Source organism: Sus scrofa, chromosome 2 (assembly GCF_000003025.6).
Source record: "Sus scrofa isolate TJ Tabasco breed Duroc chromosome 2, Sscrofa11.1, whole genome shotgun sequence".
In the NCBI taxonomy this organism is placed as follows: Eukaryota; Metazoa; Chordata; class Mammalia; order Artiodactyla; family Suidae; genus Sus; species Sus scrofa.
This window is the reverse complement of record NC_010444.4, coordinates 60,482,518-60,505,343: the sequence shown is the minus strand read 5'-3', so window position 1 is coordinate 60,505,343 and position 22,826 is coordinate 60,482,518. Positions and strand designations below refer to the sequence as shown.

General features: G+C 48.0%; 1 protein-coding gene across 1 annotated transcript in view; it reads left to right on the top strand.

Moving 5' to 3' along the window:
• Positions 1 to 22,826, top strand: part of MYO9B (myosin IXB) — a 111,875-nt gene that overhangs the window by 62,136 nt on the left and 26,913 nt on the right. The window contains 11 exon segments of the mRNA XM_021083575.1: positions 2,146 to 2,208; positions 2,712 to 2,811; positions 3,076 to 3,176; positions 7,988 to 8,117; positions 9,865 to 9,954; positions 11,599 to 11,715; positions 12,776 to 12,910; positions 15,234 to 15,355; positions 18,196 to 18,337; positions 18,824 to 19,028; positions 20,188 to 20,266. Coding sequence (XP_020939234.1) covers positions 2,146 to 2,208; positions 2,712 to 2,811; positions 3,076 to 3,176; positions 7,988 to 8,117; positions 9,865 to 9,954; positions 11,599 to 11,715; positions 12,776 to 12,910; positions 15,234 to 15,355; positions 18,196 to 18,337; positions 18,824 to 19,028; positions 20,188 to 20,266 — 1,284 coding nt within the window.

The window sequence follows — 22,826 nt, the reverse complement described above, 5'->3', positions numbered from 1 at the left end:
GTCTATATGTCTATATATATATGTGTGTGTGTGTGTTGTGTTTTGCCCCAGGAGATGAGCTTAGGTTCCTTATGTATACAATAAGACTTTGTTGTTTATCCATTCTAAATGTAATAGTTTATATCTACTAAACCCAAACTCCCACCCCCTTGGCAACCACAGGTCAGTTCTTGTCCATGGGTCTATTTCTGTTTTGTAGACAGGTTCATTTGTGCCATATTTTAGATTCCACATATAAGTGATATCATATGGTGTTTGTCTTTCTCTTTCTGACTTCATTTATTTTGAGAATCTCTAGCTGTACCCATGTTGCTGCAAATGGCATTATTTTGTTCTTTTTTATGGCTGAGTAATATTCCATTATATATCTGTACCACATCTTCTTAATCCATTCATTTGTTGGTGGACATTTAGGTTGTTTCTGTGTCTTGGCCATTGTGAATAGTGCTGCAATGAACATAGGGGTGCATGTATCTTTTTGAATTATAGTTTTGTCCAGATATATGCCCAGGAGAGGAATTGCTGGATCATATGACAGTTCTACTTTTAGTTCTCTGAGGAACCTCCACATTGTTTTTATAGAGGTTGTACTAATTTACATTCCCATCAGCAGTATAGAAGGGTTCCCTTTTCTCCATACCCTCTCAAGCACTTGAGATGTGTTGACTTGCTACTGATGGCCAGTATAACCAGGGTGACATGGTACCTCACTGTAGATTTGATTTGCATTTCTCTGATAATTAGTGATGTTGAGCATCTTTTCATGTGACTACTGGACATGTGTATGTCTTCTTTGGACAAATATCTGTTTAAGTCTTCTGCTCATTTTTCAACTGGGCTGTTTTTTGCTGTTGTTGAGTTGTATGAGCTGTTTGTATACTTTGGAATTTAAGTCCTTGTCTGTTGCCTCGTTTGCAAACATTTTGTCACATTCCAGAGGTTGTCTTTTGGGTTTTTTTATGGTTTCCTTTATAATAAAGCTGTTATTGAAAATGATGTAGATTACGTAAGGACCCAGTCAAAACTCACCCCATTGCACTCTTCTCAGTATATATAGTTGATCATATATCAGTAATCAATAAAGCTGTTTAAAGAATAGAAAAGTCAATCCATTATCTTATATTTAGATTTTCAGTTGGAGAAACATTTCATTACTGGGGAGATGGTAGGAGTGGGGACCTCCCAGTATTATTCATGAGCACGTGCAAACAATCACTTCATTTCCTGCCACCTGGGAGGCATTCTGGGTGATGCCAGGGCGGGCTTCCATACAGCTGTCAGCCCAAATCTGGTCTGGGGAGCAGAAGTGGCCAGCCCAGCTTCCTTATTTTTATAAATGGTAATGGTAGGGGCCAACTACATTTATGGTGATTGGATTTACTCTAACGAGTGAGATGGGGAGTCCGTCTTGGGGTTCAGCAGTAACGACTAGTATCCATGAGGATGAAGGTTCAATCCTGGCATGCTCAGTAGGTTAAGGATCCAGTGTCGCCATGAGTTGTGGTGTAGGTTGCAGATGCCACTCAGATCCTGCATTGCTGTGGCTGTGGTTGTGGCTGGCAGCTACAGATCTGATTCAACCCCTAGCCTTGGAACTTCCATAAGCCACATGTGCAGCCTTAAAAAAAATTAAAAAAAAAAAAAAGAGAGAGAAAGTGAGACGGTATTTCCAACACTTAGGTTGCTTAGATTGCTTATTTATAACACTTAAGGTAATTACTTTAACTTGCAATATCACTGTATTTACCTTGCATCCAAGAATGTTAATCTACAGCTGGCTTTAACATGCTAACAAATCCCTCTGTTTCTTCAAGGGAACTATTTTATTATTTTATTTTATTTCATCTTTTTAGGGCCGCACCCGCAGCATATAGAGGATTCCATGCTAGGGGTCTAATCAGAGCTACAGCCACCAGCCTACGCCATAGCCACAGCAACGCAAGATCCGAGCCATGTCTGTGACCTACACCGCAGCTCACAGCAACACCGGATCCTTAACCTCCTTAACCCACTGAGCGAGGCCAGGGATCAAACCTGAAACCTCATGGTTCCTAGTCAGATTTGTTTCCGCTGCGCCACAATGGGAACTCCAGGAACAATTTTAAAATATGGCACTTCCTTCTTCTTTTTCCCTCTTCATGACAGAGCTGTTGTTGAAAAGTACCTGCTTGAAAAGTCTCGCCTGGTCTCTCAAGAGAAGGATGAGAGGTAGGAGTATGTTTCCTCCGTGATCTGTCTTGTCGTCTGCCTTTCTTCCCTACGAAGGAGCAAACCAAATGTTCTGAGGTCAGAAAACCCTGTGGGAGGCCACGGCCAATCCAGGAGCATGAGCTTTGCCACCTCTCCTGCTTATTTTTGTGCCTCCCTCGGGCTTCTACCTGGAGTCAGTGCTCACATGTCTGCCAGAAAGAGGTTAGATCAGCAGCATCTCTGATCCATAGCAAGACATACGAGTGAGACAGACACGCACCCCCTGAGGAATCTAGACACTGAAGAAGTTTATGGTTTGGTTTTCTGGGTTGTTGGGGGGTTTTCCGTTTTTCGTTTTTTCTAAGACATAATAAGAATCGACTTATTGTCTCAAATATGTATGTAGTTGAGGTGCTTTTTCCTCCCTGGTGTGGCCTCCAAAGCAATATTCGTGGTGGTTTGAAGAGTAGCTGTGGCTCGGCCTCCAAAAACAACTTCTTCCTCCTAATTTTGACCTACAGGAACTACCACGTGTTTTATTATTTGTTACTTGGCGTCAACGAGGAGGAGCGTCAGGAATTTCAGCTCAAGCAGCCTGAAGATTATTTCTACCTCAACCAGGTAAACAGCCCCAAGCCCCAGCCACAAACGCAGCCTCTGTTCCCCACCGGCTGTTTACGTGCTGCCAGGAGGTCAGAGGCCGTCCGCCTTGGCCCTCTCCGGCCCCCAAACCGGCACCAAGGAGGCCCAGAGGGGGCGGCATAAAGGAGCCCATTCATTCCCCGGGTCCTGGGCCCCGCCCCATCGGCTCCAGCCAAAATCATCCTCGCATGCCACCCTCACCAGCCCAGAAGTACCCAGAGCCCCGCCGACTTTGTTTTTCAGCATAACTTGAAGATCGAAGATGGGGAGGACCTGAAGCACGACTTTGAAAGACTCAAGCAGGCCATGGAGATGGTGGGCTTCCTCCCTGCCACCAAGAAGCAGTAAGTGGATGGGCCCAGGTGCCCTTTCCATCTTCCACCCAGGCACCCCCAGGTTTACCAGGCACTCTGAGATCTGACCCACACCCTCGAAGGAGCCTCACTAAGGAGAGTAGCCCAGTGACAGTGAACACATGGAAGGGGACTCTGGTCATTAGCCACTAGCAGATGCCAATTAAAACCACAGGGCATTGGCGTTCCCATTGTGGCTCAGCGGTAATGAACCCGACTAGTATCTGTGAGGATGCAGGTTTGATCCCTGGCCTTGATTAGTGGGTTAAGGATCCGTCGTTGCTGTGGCTGCAGTGTAGGCCGGCATCTGCAGCTCCGATTCAACCCCTAGCCTGGGAACTTCCATATGCAGCAGGTGCAGCCCTAAAAAGCCCAAAAAAAAAAAAAAAACCCACAGGGCTGAGAGTTCCCTTGTGGCACAGTGGGTTAAGGATTCGGCATCACTGCAGCAGCTTGGGTTGTTACTGTGGCACAGGTTCATTCCCTGGCCTGGGAACTTCCACATGCCACAGACATGGACAAAATGAAAGAAAGGAAGAAAGAAAAAGAAAAATCTCTGGAAAAGTCAGTTAATACATTAAAAAAAATTTTTTTTAAACCCACAGGGCTTTTCAAAGGTCATTTATCGTTTAAATAATCTTTTTTTTTTCTTTTTTTTTTTTTTTTTTGTCTTTTTAGCTATTTCTTGGGCCACTCCCACGGCATATGGAGGTTCCCAGGCTAGGAGTTGAATCAGAGCTGCAGTCACTGGCCTACGCCAGAGCCACAGCAACGTGGGATCCGAGCCACGTCTGCAACCTACACCACAGCTCACGGCAACGCCGGATCGTTAACCCACTGAGCAAGGGCAGGGATCGAACCCGCAACCTCATGGTTCCTAGTCAGATTCATTAACCACTGCGCCACGACGGGAACTCCTCGTTTAAATAATCTTAATCCCCATATTAACAAATTAACTAACAGATGCTGTTTATTGGCAGAAAAACTACACTATCTCAATAGATGCAGAAAAAAATCCAATAAAATTAAATTTACTCATATGTATTTATATTAAAAAAAAAAAAAGCCCACAGGGATATACTTCACATTACAGAGTTGTCCACTTTAAGAACAGTCAGGGGAGTTCCTGCTTTGGCACAGTGGGTTAAGGATCCAGTGTCATCTCTGTGGCAGCACAGGTTCAATCCCCAGCCCAGCAGAGTGGGTTAAGGATCTGGTGTGGTATAGGTCACAGCTACAGCTCAGATTTGATCCCTGGCCCTTCCATACGCCTCCGGTACACCCAGGGATTAAAAAACAAAACAGTCAGAACCAGAGTTCCCTGGTGGTTCAGCAGGTGAAGGATATGGCATTGTCACTGCTGTGGCTCAGGTCACTGCATGGTACAGGTGCAATCCCAGGCTCCAGAACTTCTGCATGCTGCAGGTAGAACCAAAAAAAAAAAAAAAAAAAATGGTCAAGAAGGAAAATTTTATTTTTTCTTTGGCCACACCCATAGCATGCAGAAATTCCCAGGCCAGGGATCAAACCTACACCACAGCCATGACCAAGCCACAGCAGTCTCAATGCCGGATCCTTAACCCACTAGACCACCAGGGAGCTCCAAGAAGGCAAATTTTATATGATGTGTATTGTACCACAATTAAAAACGGCTTGGCGTTCCCGTCATGGCGCAGCAGAAACAAATCCAACTAGGAACCATGAGCTTGCAGATTCGAACTCTGGCCTCACTCCGTGGGTTAAGGATCCAGCGTTTTTAGCGTTGTCGTGAGCTGTGGTGTACACCGGCAGCTGTAGCTCCAATTAGACCCCTACCCTGGGAACCACCATATGCCGCAGGTCCAGCCCTAAAAAGACAAAAAACAAACAAACAAAAGCTATTTTCCTCGAGTTCTTGCTGTGGCACAATGGGACCAGTGGCATCTTTGGAGCTTTGGGATGCAGGTTCAATCCCCAGCCCAGTACAATGGGTTAAGGATCTGGGGTTGCCGCAGCTACAATTTAGGTCACAACTGCAGCTCGGATCTGATCCCTGGCCTGGGAATTCTATTTGCCTTGAGGCAGCCAAAAAAGGGAAGAAAAAGGTTTAACCTCTTCAAAACCTCATGGAGTATTTTCCACACCTGCCCAGGCAACCAAGATACCCAGAAGGAAAGCTTCTGCCCAGTGTGCCACTGGGAGAGCACAAATGGGGCCAGCCGCTGTGGAAAAACTTTTGACAGTTTCCGCTACGGATGTGTGTACACAGCCAAACGCATACATTTGCTCACCCAAAAACACCCACATGAATGCACATAGCCTCATTTACAATAGCCACCAAACCCAGAAACCCTCCCAAATGCCTGCCAACCAGAGATTAAATAAATAAACACATTGCAATATATCCCCTCTGGAGAGGGGCAGATAATAAATATTTTCAGCTTTCTGGGCCAGGCAGCCTCTCTTGCATCTTTTTTGTATTCTGTTTTGTTTCTTAACGACCCTTTAAAAGCTTAAGAACCATTCTGGAGTTCCCGCTGTGGCACTGTAGGTTAAGAATCTGACTGCAGCGGCTCAGGTCTCTGTGGAGGTACAGGTTCAATTCCCATTCTGGCACAGTAAGTTAAAGGATCCAGCATTGCTGAAGCTGCTGAAGCTGCTGCAGCTCGGATACAATCCCTAGCCCAAAAACTTCCATATACCCTGCCCATTTAAAAAAAAAAAAAATCTAGGAGTTCCTGTCATGGCTCAGTGGTTAACAAATCCGACTAGGAACCATGAGGTTGTGGGTTTGATCCCTGGCCTTGCTCAGTGGGTTAAGGATCCAGCATTGCCATGAGCTATGGTGTAGGTTGCAGACGTGGCTCGGATCCCACGTTGCTGTGGCTCTGGTATAGGCCAGCGGCTACAGCTCCGATTAGACCCCTAGCCTGGGAACCTCCATATGCTGTGGGTGCGACCTTAGAAAAGGCAAAAAGACAAAAAAAAAAATCTTAAGAACCACATTCTTAGATTAGGGCCTATACAAAAATGGGCCTTGGTCTCCCGGACTACCCCCCGCCCCACCGCAGCAGTGTTTCTCATTGGGGATCCGATTCTGCTCCCAGGGGATGCTTGGCGTTGTTTGGAGACATTTTTGAGTGTTTCACTACAAGTGTGGGGGATGCCAGGTGGGTGGAGGCCACGTGCCAGCAATGCCAAGGCTGAGAAGTGACAGCATTAAGAATGAACAATGCAGGAGTTCCTGTTGTGGCCCAGCAGAAATGAATCCGACTAGGAACCATGAGGTTGTAGGTTCAATCCCTGGCCGTAGTGGGTTAAAGATCCAGCGTTGCAGTGAGCTATGGTGTAGGTCGCAGTCACAGCTCAGATCTGGTATCGCTATGGCTGTGACATAGGCCGGCATCTGTAGCTCTGATTAGACCCCTAGCCTGGGAACCTCCATATGCCATGGATGAGGCCCTAAAAACACAAAAGACAAAAAAAAAAAAAAACAGCGCCAGAGTTCCTTTGTGTTTCACCGGGTTAAGAACCCAACGCTATCTCCATGAGGATGTGGGTTTAATCCATGGCCTTGCTCAGTGGGTTAAGGATCTGGCATTGCCACAGACTGCAGCATAGGTCACAGATCTGGCTCAGATCCGGTGTTGCTATGGCTGTGATGTAGGCCTCGGCTCTGATTCAGTCCCTGACCCGGGAACTTCCATATGCTGAAGGTGTGGCCATTGAAAAAAAGAGAGAGAAAGAAATGAACAATGCTGGAGTTCCTTGGCCTAGTAGTTAAGGATCTGGCATTGTCACTGCTATGGTCACTGTGTGTCATGGGTTCAATCCCTGGCCCAGGAACCTCCACATTCCGTGGGCTATATGTAAGTACCTGTGATTTCGTTGACATCAAATTCGTAGATGGTGTTAGATGTCAGGACAGCAGTTCCTCCGTGGGGGCTTCCAGGGTCTGCAGTGTTCTATTCCTTGGTCTGAGTGCTAGTTACAAGTAGCTATACATTGTGAGATACTTCATCAAAATTCGGGCTTAGGGAATGGTGAACTTTATTTTGTATGCATGTTATGCCTCCATTAAAAAAAAATTAGGAGTTCCCATCATGGTTCAGCAGTTAACGAACCTGACTAGGATCCGTGAGGACTCAGGTTCAATCCCTGGCCTTGCTCAGTGGGTTAAAGATCCAGCATTGCTGTGAGCTGTGGTGTAGGTCATAGACGCGGCTCGGATCCCGAGTTGCTATGGTTGTGACGTAGGCTGGCGGCTACAGCTCCAATTGGACCACTAGCCTGCGAACCTCCATATGCCACAGGTACAGCCCTAAAAAGAAAAACAAACAAACAAAAAATGAGTTCCTTACATGACTCAATGGTTAACGAACCCGACTAGGATCCATGAGGATGTGGGTTCAATTCCTGGCCTCGCTCAGTGGGTTAAGGATCTGGCGTTGCCATGAGCTGTGGTGTAGGTCTCAGACATGGCCCAGATCTTGCTGTTTCTGTGGCCTAAGCTGTCGGCTGTAGCTCCGATTCAACCCCTAGCCTGGGAACCTCCATATGTTGCGGATGCAGCCCTAGAAAGCAAAAAACAAATTAAAAAATTAGTAAGCACCCCCACTTCCCACTACCACCAAAAAAATAGAAATCTGTGCCTCCAAAATTCCATTCCACTGAGTGTCCCCAATGAAGGATTCAGCATTTTTCAGGCTTCGTGCGGTTTGATTGGAATTACTGGTTTTATGAATTCAGCCAAGTTCACTGGAAGCTTCTGATGTCTTACCATTGGGGAAGCTGCCCCAACCCAGGCTCCTTTTCTCCCCCAGGATTTTTTCCATCCTCTCAGCCATCCTGTACCTGGGCAATGTCACTTACAAGAAGAGAGCCACGGGCCGAGACGAAGGCCTGGAGGTTGGGCCCCCCGAGGTCCTCGACACGCTGTCACAGCTCCTGAAGGTACTGCCCCCTGTTCTCAGCCACAGTGACCCCCAAGGCCCAGAACTTCCTGCACTGGCTGCACTTCTGTAAACTGGAGCCTGTCTGCCTGCTTCCTCCCCTGGGCCATCACTGCCATGCCCCTTCCGCATTTCTTTCCTTTTTTCTTTTTTTTTTTTTTTTTAACTCAGGTATAATTGACATATGACATTATTGCAGTTTCAGCTACCCAACAAGGCTTCAGTGTTTGAATATGTTGAAAAATCACCACCAGGAGAGGTCCACTTAACATCTGCCACCCTAAACTTAGCTACAGAATTTTTTGTTTCTCTTGTGATGAGAACTTTTCAGATCTCCTCTTTTAGCAACTTTGTTATGCAAGTTGTACACTGCCTCCCCATGACTTATTTTATAACTGGAAGTTTATGCCTTTTGACCACCATCACATGCTTCATGCACCCTCCAGCACCAGCAACCACCAGCCTGTTCTCTGTATCTATGAGCTTGGGGCTTTGGGGAGGTTGTTTTTCATTTTTTCAGATTCCACGTAGAAGTGAGATCGTACAGCATTTGTCTTTCTCTGTCTGACTTACTTCACTTAGCATAATGCCTTCAAGGTCCATCCGTTCCTCATTTCTTGTTTTAAAATTTTTATTGAAATATAATTGATTTACCATGGTGTGTTAGTTTCAGATGTACAGCAAAGTGATTGATTCTTTTTTTAGATTCTTTCCCATTAGCGGTTATTACAAGATGATGAGCATAGTTCCTGGTCCTTGTTGGTTATCTACTTTCTGTATAGCAGTGTATTTTTTAATCCCAAACTCCTAATTTATTCCTCCCCCTGCTTTTTCCCCTTTGGTAACAGTAAGGGGTTTTTCTGTTTTTGTTTTTGGGGGATTTTTGTAGGTGATTTTTTTTTTTTTAATTAAAGCATAATTGATTGGAGTTCCCATTGTGGCTCAGCGGAAACAAATCTGACTAGTATCCATGAGGACGCAGGTTTGATCCCCAGCCTTGCTCAGCGGGTTAAGGATCCGGCGTTGCCCTGAGCTGTGGTGGAAGTCACAGATGTGGCTTGGATCTGGCGTTGCTGTGGCTCTGGTGTAGGCCGGCAGCTACAGCTCTGATTCATCCCCTAGCCAGGGAACCTCCATATACCATGGGTGTGGCCCTAAAAAGACACACACACACAAAGTATAGTTGATTTAAAACGTGCCTGTAAGTTTGTTTTTGACCACTCTTGGCTGTCAGTCAAGCCTGTGGGTGTGAAAATTCTGAGACACACCGAGTATAGCTCACACCGTGGGTTGGCAGCCCTGAGGGTGGGCTTTGGGCTCACTTCCTGGCCCAGCTGCTGGCGTCCCACCTTCCTCAGGCCTTGCCTCAGTGATACAAGGATCCAGTCAATGAGCTCCCCAGCTCCTCTCCTTTCTGGTTTTTTGTTTTTGTTTTTGTTTTTGTTTTTTAACTCATTTGTTTATTTATTTTTCAGTTGAAGTATAGTTGGTTTACAGTTTACAGTTGTATTAGTTTCTAGTATAGCACAGTGATTCAGATATCTGTGTCTGTCTGTGTGTGCGTGTGTTCTTTTTCAGATTCTTTTCCATTATAGGTTATTACAAGATATTGAATGTAATTCCCTGTGCTATATAGTAGGACCTTGTTGTTTATCTCTTTTATGTATAGTAGTATGTCTCTGTTATTGCCAAGCTCTTACTTTATTCCTCTCCCCACCCCCTTCTCTTCCTCCTTGACCTTGAAACAGGTGAAGCGAGAAATCTTGGTGGAAGTTCTGACCAAAAGAAAAACGGTGACTTCTAATGACAAACTCATCCTTCCCTATAGTCTCAGTGAGGTGAGCACTGCCCCAGCCTCTCATAGGGTGCTGGGTCCAAAAATATGAGTACAGAGGGCAGCATGGGGAGGTGTCACAAAATATGAGTTGCAGGGCCATCTTTGGAACCAGGCGGCACAGGTGGTCTTTTTCCTCCCCCTAAAGTGGCAGTGGAGAACCCTGGTGGAACCTCTGGTTCTTCTGTGAGCTCAGGAGCACCACAAACCAACCAACTCATACAGCTCAAGGGCCAGAGCTGGGGCCATGTGTGTTGGTCCCTGTGTGTCCAGCTACTCAGTAGTCACAGTGGTTCTCACCAGCAGAGAATAGCCACCTGAGGTGCCCCGATTACTTCTGTCAATAAAATTTAATTGGCACTTGGCCACACCCACTCATTTACATACGGCTCACTTGTTGCAGCGGCAGAGCTGGTCTGAAAAGCTGATACCATTCACTGGCCCTTTCCTGAGAAAGCTTGCTGACCCAGGGCTCGAGTGTGACCTTTACAACCACTGTGTTAGTCCCTAAATCTTGATAAGGTGCCTCTCTCTGGCCTTTGCCCCAGCCTCGATGGTTTTTTTTTGTGACGTGTTTTTCTTGTGTTTTTACACCTCAAGAGCAATGTGACTTGCAGCTTGGAGAGCAGCAGGAAAGTACCTAGCCACGGGGGTAGGGGGGATTTTCAGCTGATGGTGGAAGCTTCTGAGGCATCTAAAATGGGTGCCCCAGACAGTCTGAGTCCCCATGGGCAAAGGCACCCGGCCACGTTGCATGAAAGTCACTGTAGGTCACCTGAGATGGCAGCACGGCTGCCCTCCAGAGGTGCCAAGCTGAGCAGATCAGGTAGATATGGGGCTGTGTCCTTCAAGGCCCCATTGCCACAAAACCAGAAGGGCTTGTCCTAGATCTTGATAGCAGGTAAGGAAGTCTTGTCACAATTTAGACCTAAGGACATTCAAAGAAGGAATTTCTTTGGGGGGGGGGGGAGTTCCCCTGTGACTCAATGGATTAAGAACCCACATAGTGTCCATGTGGATATGGGTTCGATTCCTGGTCTTGCTCACTGGTTAAGGATCCGCAAGCTACAGGGCAGGTCTCAGATACAGCTTGGATCCAGTGTTGACGTGGCTGTGGCTGTGGCCTGCAGCTGCAGCTCTGACTTGACCCCTAGTCCAGGAACTGCACCTATCGCCATAAAAAAAATTAAAAAGGGGGAAAAAGAAATTGCTTGTATATAAACGAGACCCTAACAAGCCTTCTTTTTTTTAATTATAAAAGCCATTACTGCTTTTAGGCACCCAGTGGCCTCCCCATGGTGCTTCCAGAACCAGAAGGGGCATGGCTTTAAACCAGTTCAGCCTCCTAGTTAGTTCTCTGGTGACACCCTCCCTGAGCCTGCGTGCCCACCTCAGCAGTCCCCAGGGTGTTCCGAGGAGCAAGCCAGCACATGAGAAATACTTGGCCAAACCCTCAGGCCTTCGGGTCAGGGCTTCACACTTCATGCTTGGGTGTGCAAGGACGTCCACGCTAACAGGATGGTGTGCAAAGTGAGAAGGGGGTGTGTCAGATGAGTTGGGTGTTTCAGGTCACCACCTCAGTCTCCCAGTGTGTGCAGACCTCAGGAGCCCAGCTTGCCGAGATATGACACCCTCTCTGTGCCCACAGGCCATCACTGCCCGTGACTCCATGGCCAAGTCCCTGTACAGTGCCCTCTTTGATTGGATCGTGCTGCGGATCAACCACGCCCTCCTCAACAAGAAGGACATGGAAGAATCTGTCTCGGTGAGGGCCACACATCCTTAGCAGGCGACCCATGACATTTGCCGCAATCAGCATTTGATGAGAGGCCCGTTCCTCCCAGGCAGACCCAGGGAGCAAATGGGATGTGATTCTCAGGGCCTAGCACAGAATGAAAACATAGGGCTCCTTGTTTAATGTCACAAGTTCTAAAGCAGCAGCAACAGCAGGAGTTCTGGTTGTGGTTCAGTGGTAATGAACCCGACTAGCATTCATGAGGACTAGGGTTTGATCTCTGGCCTCATTCAGTGGGTTAAGGATCCAGCGTTGCCATGAGCTGCAGCATAGTTTGCAGATGAAGCTTGGATCTGGCGTGACTGTGGCTGTGGTGTAGGCTGGGTCCAATTTGACCCCCTAGCCTCAGAACTTCCTTATGCCACAGGTGTGGCCCTAAAAAAAAAAAAGAAAAGAAAATTAGAAAGAAAAAAAAAAGGAGTTCCGTTTATGGCTCAGTGGGTTAAGAACCTGACTAGTATCCATGAGGATGCAAGTTCGATCCATGGCCTTGCTCAGTGGGTTAAGGATCCAGCGTTGCCATGAGCTGTGGTGTAGGTCACAGACAGGCTCAGAGCCTGCAATGCTGTGTCTGTGGTGTAGGCCGGCAGCTGTAGCTCCAATTCGACCCCTAGCCTGGGAACTTCCATGTGCCTCAAATGCAGCCCTAAAAAGGAAAAAAAAAAAAAAAAGAGGAGTTCCCGTCGTGGCACAGTGGTTAACGAATCCCACTAGGAACCATGAGGTTGCAGGTTCGATCCCTGGCCTTGCTCCGTGGGTTAAAGATCTGGCGATGCCGTGAGCTGTGGTGTAGGTTGCAGACGCGGCTTGGATCCAGCATTGCTGTGGCTGTGGTGTAGGCCGGTGGCTACAGCTCTGGTTAGACCTCTAGCCTGGGAACCTCCATATGCTGTGGGAGCGGCCCTAGAAAAGGCAAAAAAAGACACACACACACAAAAAAAAAAGACAGCAGAGCAGGCCCCCACCACCAGCCAGGTTGCTCCCGAGGGAGAACCCACCCGTAATGACCGTTCTCTCCATCTCCCTCCAGTGCCTGTCTATCGGGGTCCTTGACATCTTTGGGTTTGAGGACTTTGAGAGGAACAGTTTTGAACAGTTCTGCATCAACTACGCAAACGAGCAGCTCCAGTACTACTTCAACCAGCACATCTTCAAACTGGAGCAGGTAAGGAAATTCCATCTTATTGGCCTGTCTGGCCCGGGGCGGGGAACAGAATGAGCCAGAAGTGGGATCTCCCTTGGGCCTGGTTTGTCAGCACACCCGCCCCAGAATTTTTTTCTCTGCGAAAAAGGGAGAGACCGGGAACATTCCCACCCAGCCCAGGATGAGGCAAACATCAGGGATGTTTGGGGCCACAGGTCAATGTTGTCTCTCTGCTGAAACGCAAAAGTCTTTTCAGTGGGAGAAAAACTGAGTTGCCTTGTAAGGATTGGCTTTGGTCAACAATAATAAAAACCTGTCTTAGATGTCTTTTCACTTCAAAGTGGCCAGCTATCTTTACCCAAGTGACATCTGCCCAATGATTGATTCTGATGGAAAAGGAAAGCTTTGGGTTTATATAGATGTTCAGCTAATTTGACTGTTACATCTTCTGGCTGAAACTCACATTTCTCACTTGAAACATAGCTGGTCAGAATAGAGTTGTGAGGGGAGAGTGAAACCCCCAGTGACTAGCAAAGGTGTAGTGCAAGGTTGGTAGGGGCCAGTGGGTGGGGGGATGTGAGATGCCTTACATTACTTGCTGGTAATTTTATATATCCATTATACGTTGGCATGACCATGCACCTTGGATATATTGTTATATGTAAGTGTATTGTCGAATTTAACTTCACTTTTTTTTTTTTTTTTTTTTTTTTTGCTTTTTAGAGCTGTACCAGTAGCATATGGAAGTTCCCAGGCTAGGGGTCGAATCAGAGCTGCAGCGGCCAGCCTACGCCAGAGCCACAGCATCGCAGGCTCTGAGCCTTATCTGTGACCACAGCACAGCTCATGGCAATGCCAGATCCTTAACCCACTGAGTGGGGCCAGAGATCGAACCCAAGACCTCATGACTCCTAGTCAGATTCGTTTCTGCTGCACCACATCGGGAACTCCTTAACTTCACTTATTTTGGTCTCTCTTTTTTGGCCATGCCCTTGGCATTCAGAATCTCCCAGGGATTGAAACTTCACCATAGCAGTGACAATGCCAAATTCTTTTTTTGTTGTTTTGTTTGTTTGTTTGTTTTTTTAGGGCCGTACTCGCAGCACATGGAGGTACCCAGAGTAGGCGTTGAATCAGAGCTGTAGCCGCTGGCCTATGCCACAGCCACAGCAATGCCATATCCGAGCCTCGTCTGCGACCTACACCACAGCTCAGAACCTTTAATTCACTGAGCGAGGTCAGGGATCAAACCTGTATCTTCATGGATCCTAGTCAGATTCATTTCTGCTGTGCCACAATGGGAACTCCCCAAATTCTTAACCACTGGGCCACCAGGGGAACTCCCACTTCTTTCTTTTTACTTTTTTTTTTTTTTTTTTTTAGGGCCGCACCCATGGCATATAGAGGTTCCCAGGCTAGGGGTCAAATCAGAGCTATAGCTGCCAGCCCACACCACAGCCACAGCAACACCAGATCTGAGCCGCGTCTGCATCTTATAGCACAGCTCACGGCAATGCCAGATCCTTAACCACTGAGCGAGGCCAAGGATCGAACCCGCAACCTCATGGTTCCCAGTCGGATTCGCTTCCACTGCATCATGACGGGAACTCCATCTTTTTACATTTTTAAATGTGACTGTTAGAAAATTGGAAGTGACACAGGTCACTCACGTTATGTGACTATTGGACGTTGTAGTTCCAGAGCTGGGCCAATGTTATTAGCACGCGGCCACGCCCGTGTGTGTACATGTCATCTGGGGCTGTGTTCATGCTACAACTGTACTGCCAAGTCATCATGCAGACACCATCTTTCTCCTAAAGCTTAGCATACTTACCGTCTGGCCCTTTATAAACAAAGTTTGCTGACCCCTGGATAATAATAAGTGTAATTTTTTTTCTTCCTTCTTTTTTTTGCTTATGGCTCCACCAGTGAGCTTCCCTCTGCCCTTTTCTTTTCTTTTTGGCCGCATCTGTGGCACATGGAAGTTCCTGGGCCAGAGATCAAACCAAGCCACAGCAGTGACAGTGCTGAATCATTAACCACTAGGCCACCAGGGAACTCCCCTCTGCCCTATTTTAAGTGTGATTTTAAGCACTTTGCTGTGATAGATGTGTGAGAATGTGCATTCCTGTTTCCTATTGCTGATTGTTTATTTATCTAATCATTGTATATCTCTTTTGACGTATTCCTATTGATATGTTAATACAGCATTCTATGTTATTTGTGCAGTTATATATTTGTATGTGCATGCATAAATATAAAATGTTTATATACAGCATGTGCAGTGGAAAAGTTAACATGTCCATGAAATGATGAACTTAGCAGATACCTCTCAATCCTGCAGGAGGAGTACCAGAGCGAAGGAATCTCATGGCATAACATCGACTACACAGACAACGTTGGCTGCATCCATCTGATCAGCAAGAAGCCCACTGGCCTCTTCTATCTGCTGGACGAAGAGAGCAAGTGAGTGTCCACAGCCCCGTGCATCCTCGGACCCAGGAACTCGGTTCCATTCTGCAACCCCAGAACATTACCCTGAATCCACACCACCCCAAGAACTTCCAAGTTGCCCAGACTCATGTGGCCACAGATCCAATCTCATGTTTGCAAAATGCAATGCCATTCACCACAGAAATATCAACACTCTCCATAGCTATGAACTTGGAAACACACCCTCCCAGGAGTTCACGGGAAAGGATCATGGGCCTGAAGCTAGAAGCTGGGCACAGGGCTGATACGTCCTTGCAAAGGGCAGGGCATGCAGTCGGGGGCCCAGACATAAGACTCTCCACCAAGGGAGTTCCCATTGTGGCGCAGTGGAAACAAATATGACTAGTATCCGTGAGGACTCAGGTTCGATCCCTGGCCTCACTCAATGGGTCAAGGATCTGGTGTTGCCGTGAGCTGTGGTGTAGGTTACAGACAAGGCTCAGATCCCTAGTGGCTGTGGTGTAGGCCAGCAGCTGTAGCTCCAATTCGACCTCTAGCCTGGAAACTTCCATATACCACAGATGTGGCCCTAAAAAAAAGCAAAAAAAAAAAAAAAAAAAAAGGACTCTCCACTGAGCCTGCTGCCGCTTGTCCCCAGGACACGACGAAGGCTGAAGAGGGTATCCTATTTATTTATTTATTTATTTGCCCACGTTTGCAGCATGTGAAAGTTCCCAAGCCAGGGATCGAACCCACACCACAACAGCAACCCAAGGCACAGCTATGACAACACCAGATGTATAACTCACTTTGCCACAAGGGAACTCCTGGGGGGAGTATTTTCAAAGTGCTTCATGTGCGGTCACACAGTCAGCATTCCTGAAATTACAGTCACTAAAATTCACTTAGTGAATTTGTTTCTCCTGGCTGCTGTAGTAAATCACCACAAACCAGACAGCCTACAACAACAGAAACTTATTCTCTCACAGTTCTGGAGACCCAAAGTCCAAAGTGTAATGTCAAGGCTGAAATCAGGGTGTGAGCAAGGCCACCCTCCCTCTAAAGGCTCAATGGGGAGTTCCCATTGTGGCTCAGCAGTTAATGAACCTGACTGGCATCCATGAGGATGCAGGTTCGTTCCCTGGCCTGGCTCAGTGGGTTAAGGATCCGGTGTTGCCATGAGCTGTGGTGTAGGTCGCAGGCACGGCTTGAATCCCTTGTTGTTGTGGCTGTAGCATAAGCTGGCAGCTGCAACTCCGGTTGGACCCCTAGCCTGGGACCCTCCATGTGCCACAGGTGTGACCCTAAAAGGAGAGAAAGACAAAAAAATAAAATAAAATAAAGGCTCTATGGGAGGAGACTTCCTGGCCTCTTCTGCTTCTTGGGGCTCCAGGCATCCTTGGCTGTGACCGCATCACTCCGGTCTCTGTCTCTGTAGTCACATCACCGTCTCTGCTTCTGTCACATCTCCTCTTATAAAGACTCCAGTCCTGTTGGATTAGTACCCGCCCTAATGACCTCATCATAACTTGATTACATCTACAAGGACCCACTTCTGTAGTAGAGTCACATTCACAGGCTCCCGAGGTCGGGACATGGACGTGTCTTTTTTTCAACAACTCTATCAGGTCCCTTGTTTGCTGCTGAAGTCCCCTCAGGCCCGGGGTGAATCGGGCTCACCTCCTGCCTCAGACCAAGCCCTGTCCAGGATGGGACAAACACATCCTTCTCAGCCAGGATCGGGATGGGGGAGAGAATGTTCAGATAAGGGAAGGGGCAGGGCGCTGGGAGGGGCTGAATCATCACTCCCACAGCTGGATCTGGGAGGCATGTGAGGCAGGGCCATTTGTCTTTGTTTAAAATCTTGCTATTTCAGGAGTTCCCATTGTGGCACTGTGGAAATGAATCCAACTAGGAACCATGAGGTTGCGGGTTGGATCCCAGGCCTCACTCAGTGGGTTAAGGATCCAGCATTGCCGTGAGCTGTGGTGTAGGTTGCAGACATGACTTGGATCTGGCATTGCTGTGGCTCTGACATAGGCCAATGGCTACAGCTCTGATTAGACCCCTAGCCTGGGAACCTCCATATGCCGCAAGAGCAAAAAAAAAGAGCAAAAAAGCAAAAAAAAAAAAAAAATCTTGCTACTTCAGTTCATCGTGATTTTTTTTTTTTTTTTTTTTTTGGCATTGAATTAGATTTTCTAAAATGGTGTGTGAAAATGTTATTTCCACGACTAACTGAACAGGTCTCCCACTCTCCATACTCTACCCCTAGCAATGGTGTGGCTCGTAGCTACAGAATCTGCTCCCTACCCCACCTCCCATTAAGCCACAGAGCCCGGCATTGGGGATTTGGAAGCACATTTTGCTGCCTGTGTTTGTGGTGAAGCTGGGCATAGGCAGGGCATGCCAGGCCAGCTGTGGCACTTCCTTCCTGGGAGGCTGAAATAGTCAGGTACAATGGGTCCTTTATTCTGCCCTTACCCACCTCCCCACTTCAGCCCTGTCTCCCAGCCCCTCCCTCTAATAGAGGCAAGACCCACGCTAAGACACAGCGTCCAGGTACAGATGGATCTGAGACCAGAAGTCACCTTATGCTGGGATTATTTTAGGAACTGCCCATGGCAAGCCCAGGTCCCAGTCTTGCCTGGGCCGAACATTCATGTGGGCCACCAGGGCCCGGCTGCTCTGTCTGTTCCAAGTTCACTCTGCAGCCCTAAGTGCATCACTCCGCCCTCAACCTTTTCAAACCAGGCAGCAGGTTCCCAGCCCTCAACCAAGTGCTCAGCTCCCAGCAGCCCGAGCTCCCTGGAATGCAGAATGGGTGACCAGCCAGTGTTCCTGCAGCTAAAGGTCTCACATCCTCTTCCCAGCTTTCCCCACGCCACAAGCCAGACCCTGCTGGCCAAGTTCAAACAGCAACATGAGGACAACAGGTACTTCCTCGGCACCCCCGTCATGGAGCCGGCCTTCATCATTCAGCACTTTGCAGGGAAAGTGAAATATCAGATCAAGGTATGCAGGTGTCAGTCACCATCAGTCAAGTCGCTCTGTGCCTGGGAGGTGGGGAGTGGGATGGCATGGGTATCCTGGAGGCCCCTTCCCTCTGGCATTTGCTCGGTCCCTCTTTTTCTTTGTTTTTTTTTTTTTTTTCTTCTTCTTCTTAGTGCTGCATTTGCAGCATGTGAAAGTTCCTGGGCTAGGGTTCAAATCGGAGCTGCAGGTACCATCCTTTGCCACAGCATGGCATTGCAACATCCGAGCCGCGTCTGCAGACTACACCACAGGTCACAGCCGATCCCTCTTTTCAATTGTTTTTGCTAGGCGAGGTTCCAGGGCACTCAGACCCAGTGTCAAAACCTCCAGGCTCTACTGTCTAGGGCCCCTCAGACGGGAACCGCCTCTTGGTTGTTGAGATGAGCCCTGCCCCACTGCCAGCCCTTGCTGTGCTGGCCCCCAGGGACCACTGGCAAGGGACCACCCACCTTCATCCCACCCCAGGACTTCCGGGAGAAGAACATGGACTACATGCGGCCGGACATCGTGGCCCTCCTGCGGGGCAGTGACAGCTCCTACGTGCGGGAGCTCATCGGCATGGACCCCGTGGCTGTGTTCCGCTGGGCGGTGCTCCGGGCCGCCATCCAGGCCATGGCCGTGCTCCGGGAGGCTGGGCGCCTGCGGGCCGAGAGGGCCGAGAAGGCTGCAGGTAGGAGTCCCTGTGGCACTGTCATGAGAGGAGGACACTCATAGGCCATTGTGAAGTAGAAAATTTCATGGCATTTAGCACATTTCCACTGTTGCCCAATCAGCACCTCTGTATAGCTCCCAAGCTCTTTTTTTCCTCCTCTTTTCCATTATAGTTTATTACGAGATAATTGAATATAGTTCCCTGCAGTATATAGTAGCACGTTGTTGTTTATCTATTCTATATATTTTTTTTTCTTTTTTTTTTTTTTTTGGCCACATCAAGGCACATAGAAGTTCCTGGGCCAGGAATTGAACCTGCGCCACAGCAGTAACCTAAGCTGCTGCAGTTTTAATGCCAAATCTTTAACCCACTGTGCCCTGAGAGAACTCCTGTGTATAATATTTTGTATCTGCTAACCCCAAACTCCTCTTTTATCTCCTCCTACCTTCCCCTTTGGTAACCATAAATTTGTTTTCTGTCTGTGAATTTGTTTAGTAAATAAGTTCATTTGTACTATTTTTTTAGATTCTACATATGTGATATATATCTGTCTGTCTTACTTCACTTAATATGATCATCTGTAGGTCCATCCATGTTGCTGCAAATGGGCATTGTGTCATTCTTTTTATGGCTGCATAATATTCCATTGGATATATGTACTACATCTTCTTTATCCATTCATCTGTTGGTAGATATTTAGGTTGCTTCCATGTCCTGGCTATCATAAATTAGTTTCCAGACTCTTTTATCATCCCAAATGGCAATTTGGAAGCAGGATGTATAATTTATCTTCCTCATCCTCACAAGGCAAGAAAACGTCACCATTTCTCTAAAAAGGACAATTCTGAGGCCCGGAAGGGCTGAGTGACTCTCCCAGGGTCACCCGGCTCCAGATACCATCATGGCATTCCTTTTTAGGAAGGGTGTCGATTATAAGGAGGACCAAAAGGATAAAGCCTTTATGAGAAGTAGGAAATAAATGGTGCTGTTTTAAGGGGAATGGAACATTTCATGGTTCCCTGCTCTGCCCAAATTTGAGTGTCAGACCATTTTGCCTTTCTTAAAGTGGGTTCAAGTCAGGATCACAGCTTTTCCTCCATGGAAAAGCTACAAAGCCCTTCAGGTCCCAGGCAACACCTCCCACCCCAATACTGCATCCTCTCTGTGTCCCCAGCAGGTCTGAGCAGCTCTGGTGCCCGAAGTCACCCAGGAGAGCTGCAGAGAGGAGCCAGCACCCCATCGGAAAAGCTGTACCGGTAAGCAAGACCCCATTTGTCCCAACTGGAGCTGGAAGACAGGCGGCATTGTTTAAAACTGTGCCCGAAACCTGACACTATGAACCCAGGTCAGGGTTTAAGGAACCCAGCAGCCACTCAAACCAGAAGACCCAGAAGTAATGGCATCTGGTGGCCGCATTTCTGCATACAGAAATGCATCAGCTGCTTTAGGGCAGCTCAGTTTACAAAGGATCCTTTTCATAGCAGGTCATGACCATTGGTGGGTGGGGCCAGAGGGCTGCTGGTCTCACAGAGCAACAAGCTTGATTTAAGAGCACTTCCTCCCTTAATCTGACCCAGGGCGTCCCAAAGGCAGATCCGCTAAGTTACTTCTCTCTCAGTCAGAAACACAGATGCTTCATTGCATATGAGACGACACGGAGGGTTTGCAGCCACCTAGCAATGACCAAGGGTCCTCTGTGTACCCTAGTTGGTACTGAGTGTCAAGGTGCGGGAACATGTGCTTCCAGGAAGGCGGAATGGAAAAGGCCGCACTCCAGAGACATCTGAGGCCATGCCAAAGCCAGAGGAGGGACGCTTCTGGCAGCCGGAGAGAGCCAGGCAGGCTACATTGAAAATGGACCAGTTGGGTCGGACAAACCAGGCAGGGTGCAGCCATGAGGGCAGCATGTGCAAAGGCCCTGGGTTAGCTGAGTCCCCACGTTCTTTCTCCAAACTCACAAATTCCCAAGGAGCATGTCACTGAATTTTCAAACGTGTAAAAGTCCTTTTATTTTTGAGCACTTTGTAATAAAATCTCCTTCAAAAGCTTAAAAGCACACATGTGGAGGTAGAGCTAGCCCCTAGGTAAGTGACCCTATATCACTTGTCTGAAAGCAGTGTGTCGTTTTTCTGCTTTTCCAAAATGTGCATATTTTTTTTTGTCTCTCTCTCTCTCTTTTTTTTTTTTTCCAGGGCCGCACTCACAGTATATGGAAGTTCTCAGGCTAGAGATCGAATTGGAGCTGTAGATACCAGCCTACACCACAGCTCACGGCAACACCTGATCCTTAACCTACTGAGTAAGGCCAGGGATTGAACCTGCATCCTCATAGATGCTAGTCATATTTGTTTCTGTTGAGCCACAATGGGAACTCTCAAAAGGTGCATTTTTTAATCAGCTTTTTCACCCAAAAGGGAAAAAAAAAACTTCCCCCTGTTTGAAAGTGAGCCCTGACCCACTCTGTCTCCCAGGGCCTGGCCCCCTGGGCTTCGAGTCCTGCCCCAAGAGCACATTTAGTTTATACAGATTCTCCCTTTCAGCTGCTCAATGCTAGATTTCTCATTTGACGGCTCTGAGGAGTTCGATATTAACGCTTTTGAGGACATCATTGCTTTCTATGAAAGCAAGAAGTAAGTAGAAGCAAGGGCCTTCAAACCCAAGACCAGGGAGGCACGCCACAAGGAGCTGTCATCCCATGATGCTCAGCGCAGCGTCCAGAGCCAGAAGAGAGGGGGTTGGCAAGCTGGGGCGGGGGGGGGCGCACTCTTGCCAGATTTGGCTGGGTCACAGGGGTGGGGGCCAAAGCCATGGGCCTCAGCGTTGTCCCGCACTCCGGCTGCTGCACTGACCACTCAGGGTATGGAGGTGAAATGTGACCCCCTGTGTCATCTTTGCCCTGTGCCTCCCTGGAGGGTGAGCGAGCAGAGGTAAGTAGGGCCACCCGGGCCCAGGGCATGGTGCATGGAACACGGAAAGGGGGCTGCCGCTCGGGCTCTTCCCAGGCCAACTGCCCGGAGCTTAAACATGTATTTAAAAATAACTGGAATGAGGAATTTTTAAAAAAAAAGAGAGAAAAAAACTCCCCCACTCATCCAGCAGTCATCGCTACCTCATTTCCAGAAGTTCTCTCCCCAAGACATTTGTCATCTAGACATTTTTCACAGATGTCCATTTTCAGAGCATTCAGTTTTTGTCTGTAAGCCGTTCTCATTCTCACACCAAAATCATATGCTCAAGCCCTGAACCCACAGCAATTGAACAAAACAAAGCTATTAAGTTTGAGTTCTAGGGCTTCTCACCCTCAGCACTCTGTCTGGTCACTCTGTGGTGGGAGTGCCCAGGGAATTGAGCAGAATCCCTGGCCTCCAGCCATGAAGATGCCAAGTAGTGCCTGCCCTGCCAGTCAGGACAACCAAGCCTGGAGGTGGGGAGCAGCCTCGCCCCAGTTGATAACCCCTGTGTGAATTCCAGTTCCTTCCTCCTAAGGCATTTCTTGAAGCCCATAAGGAGGCAGACATGTGGCCACAGAACCATCAAGAGAAACTAATCTGCTGCTTCCTACAGAGGCAGCGGCCCCCCCACCCCGCCCCCAGTCTTCTGTTTTCAGTGGCCCCTTGATGCTTCTTACAGATGCCAAAAAGCTCTTGAACATGAGACCTTTTCCAACCATCTGAGACACCATGCTGCAAACTCCATTCAGCCCTAAGTGGCCCCAGCCCCCCACCCCCCAGAGGAGGAGGGAGCTTCCTCGGAGTGGGCAGCCGGCTCCTGGCCTAACCCCCCTTCCTGGTGCGGCAGCATGCAGGCTCCCCCAGC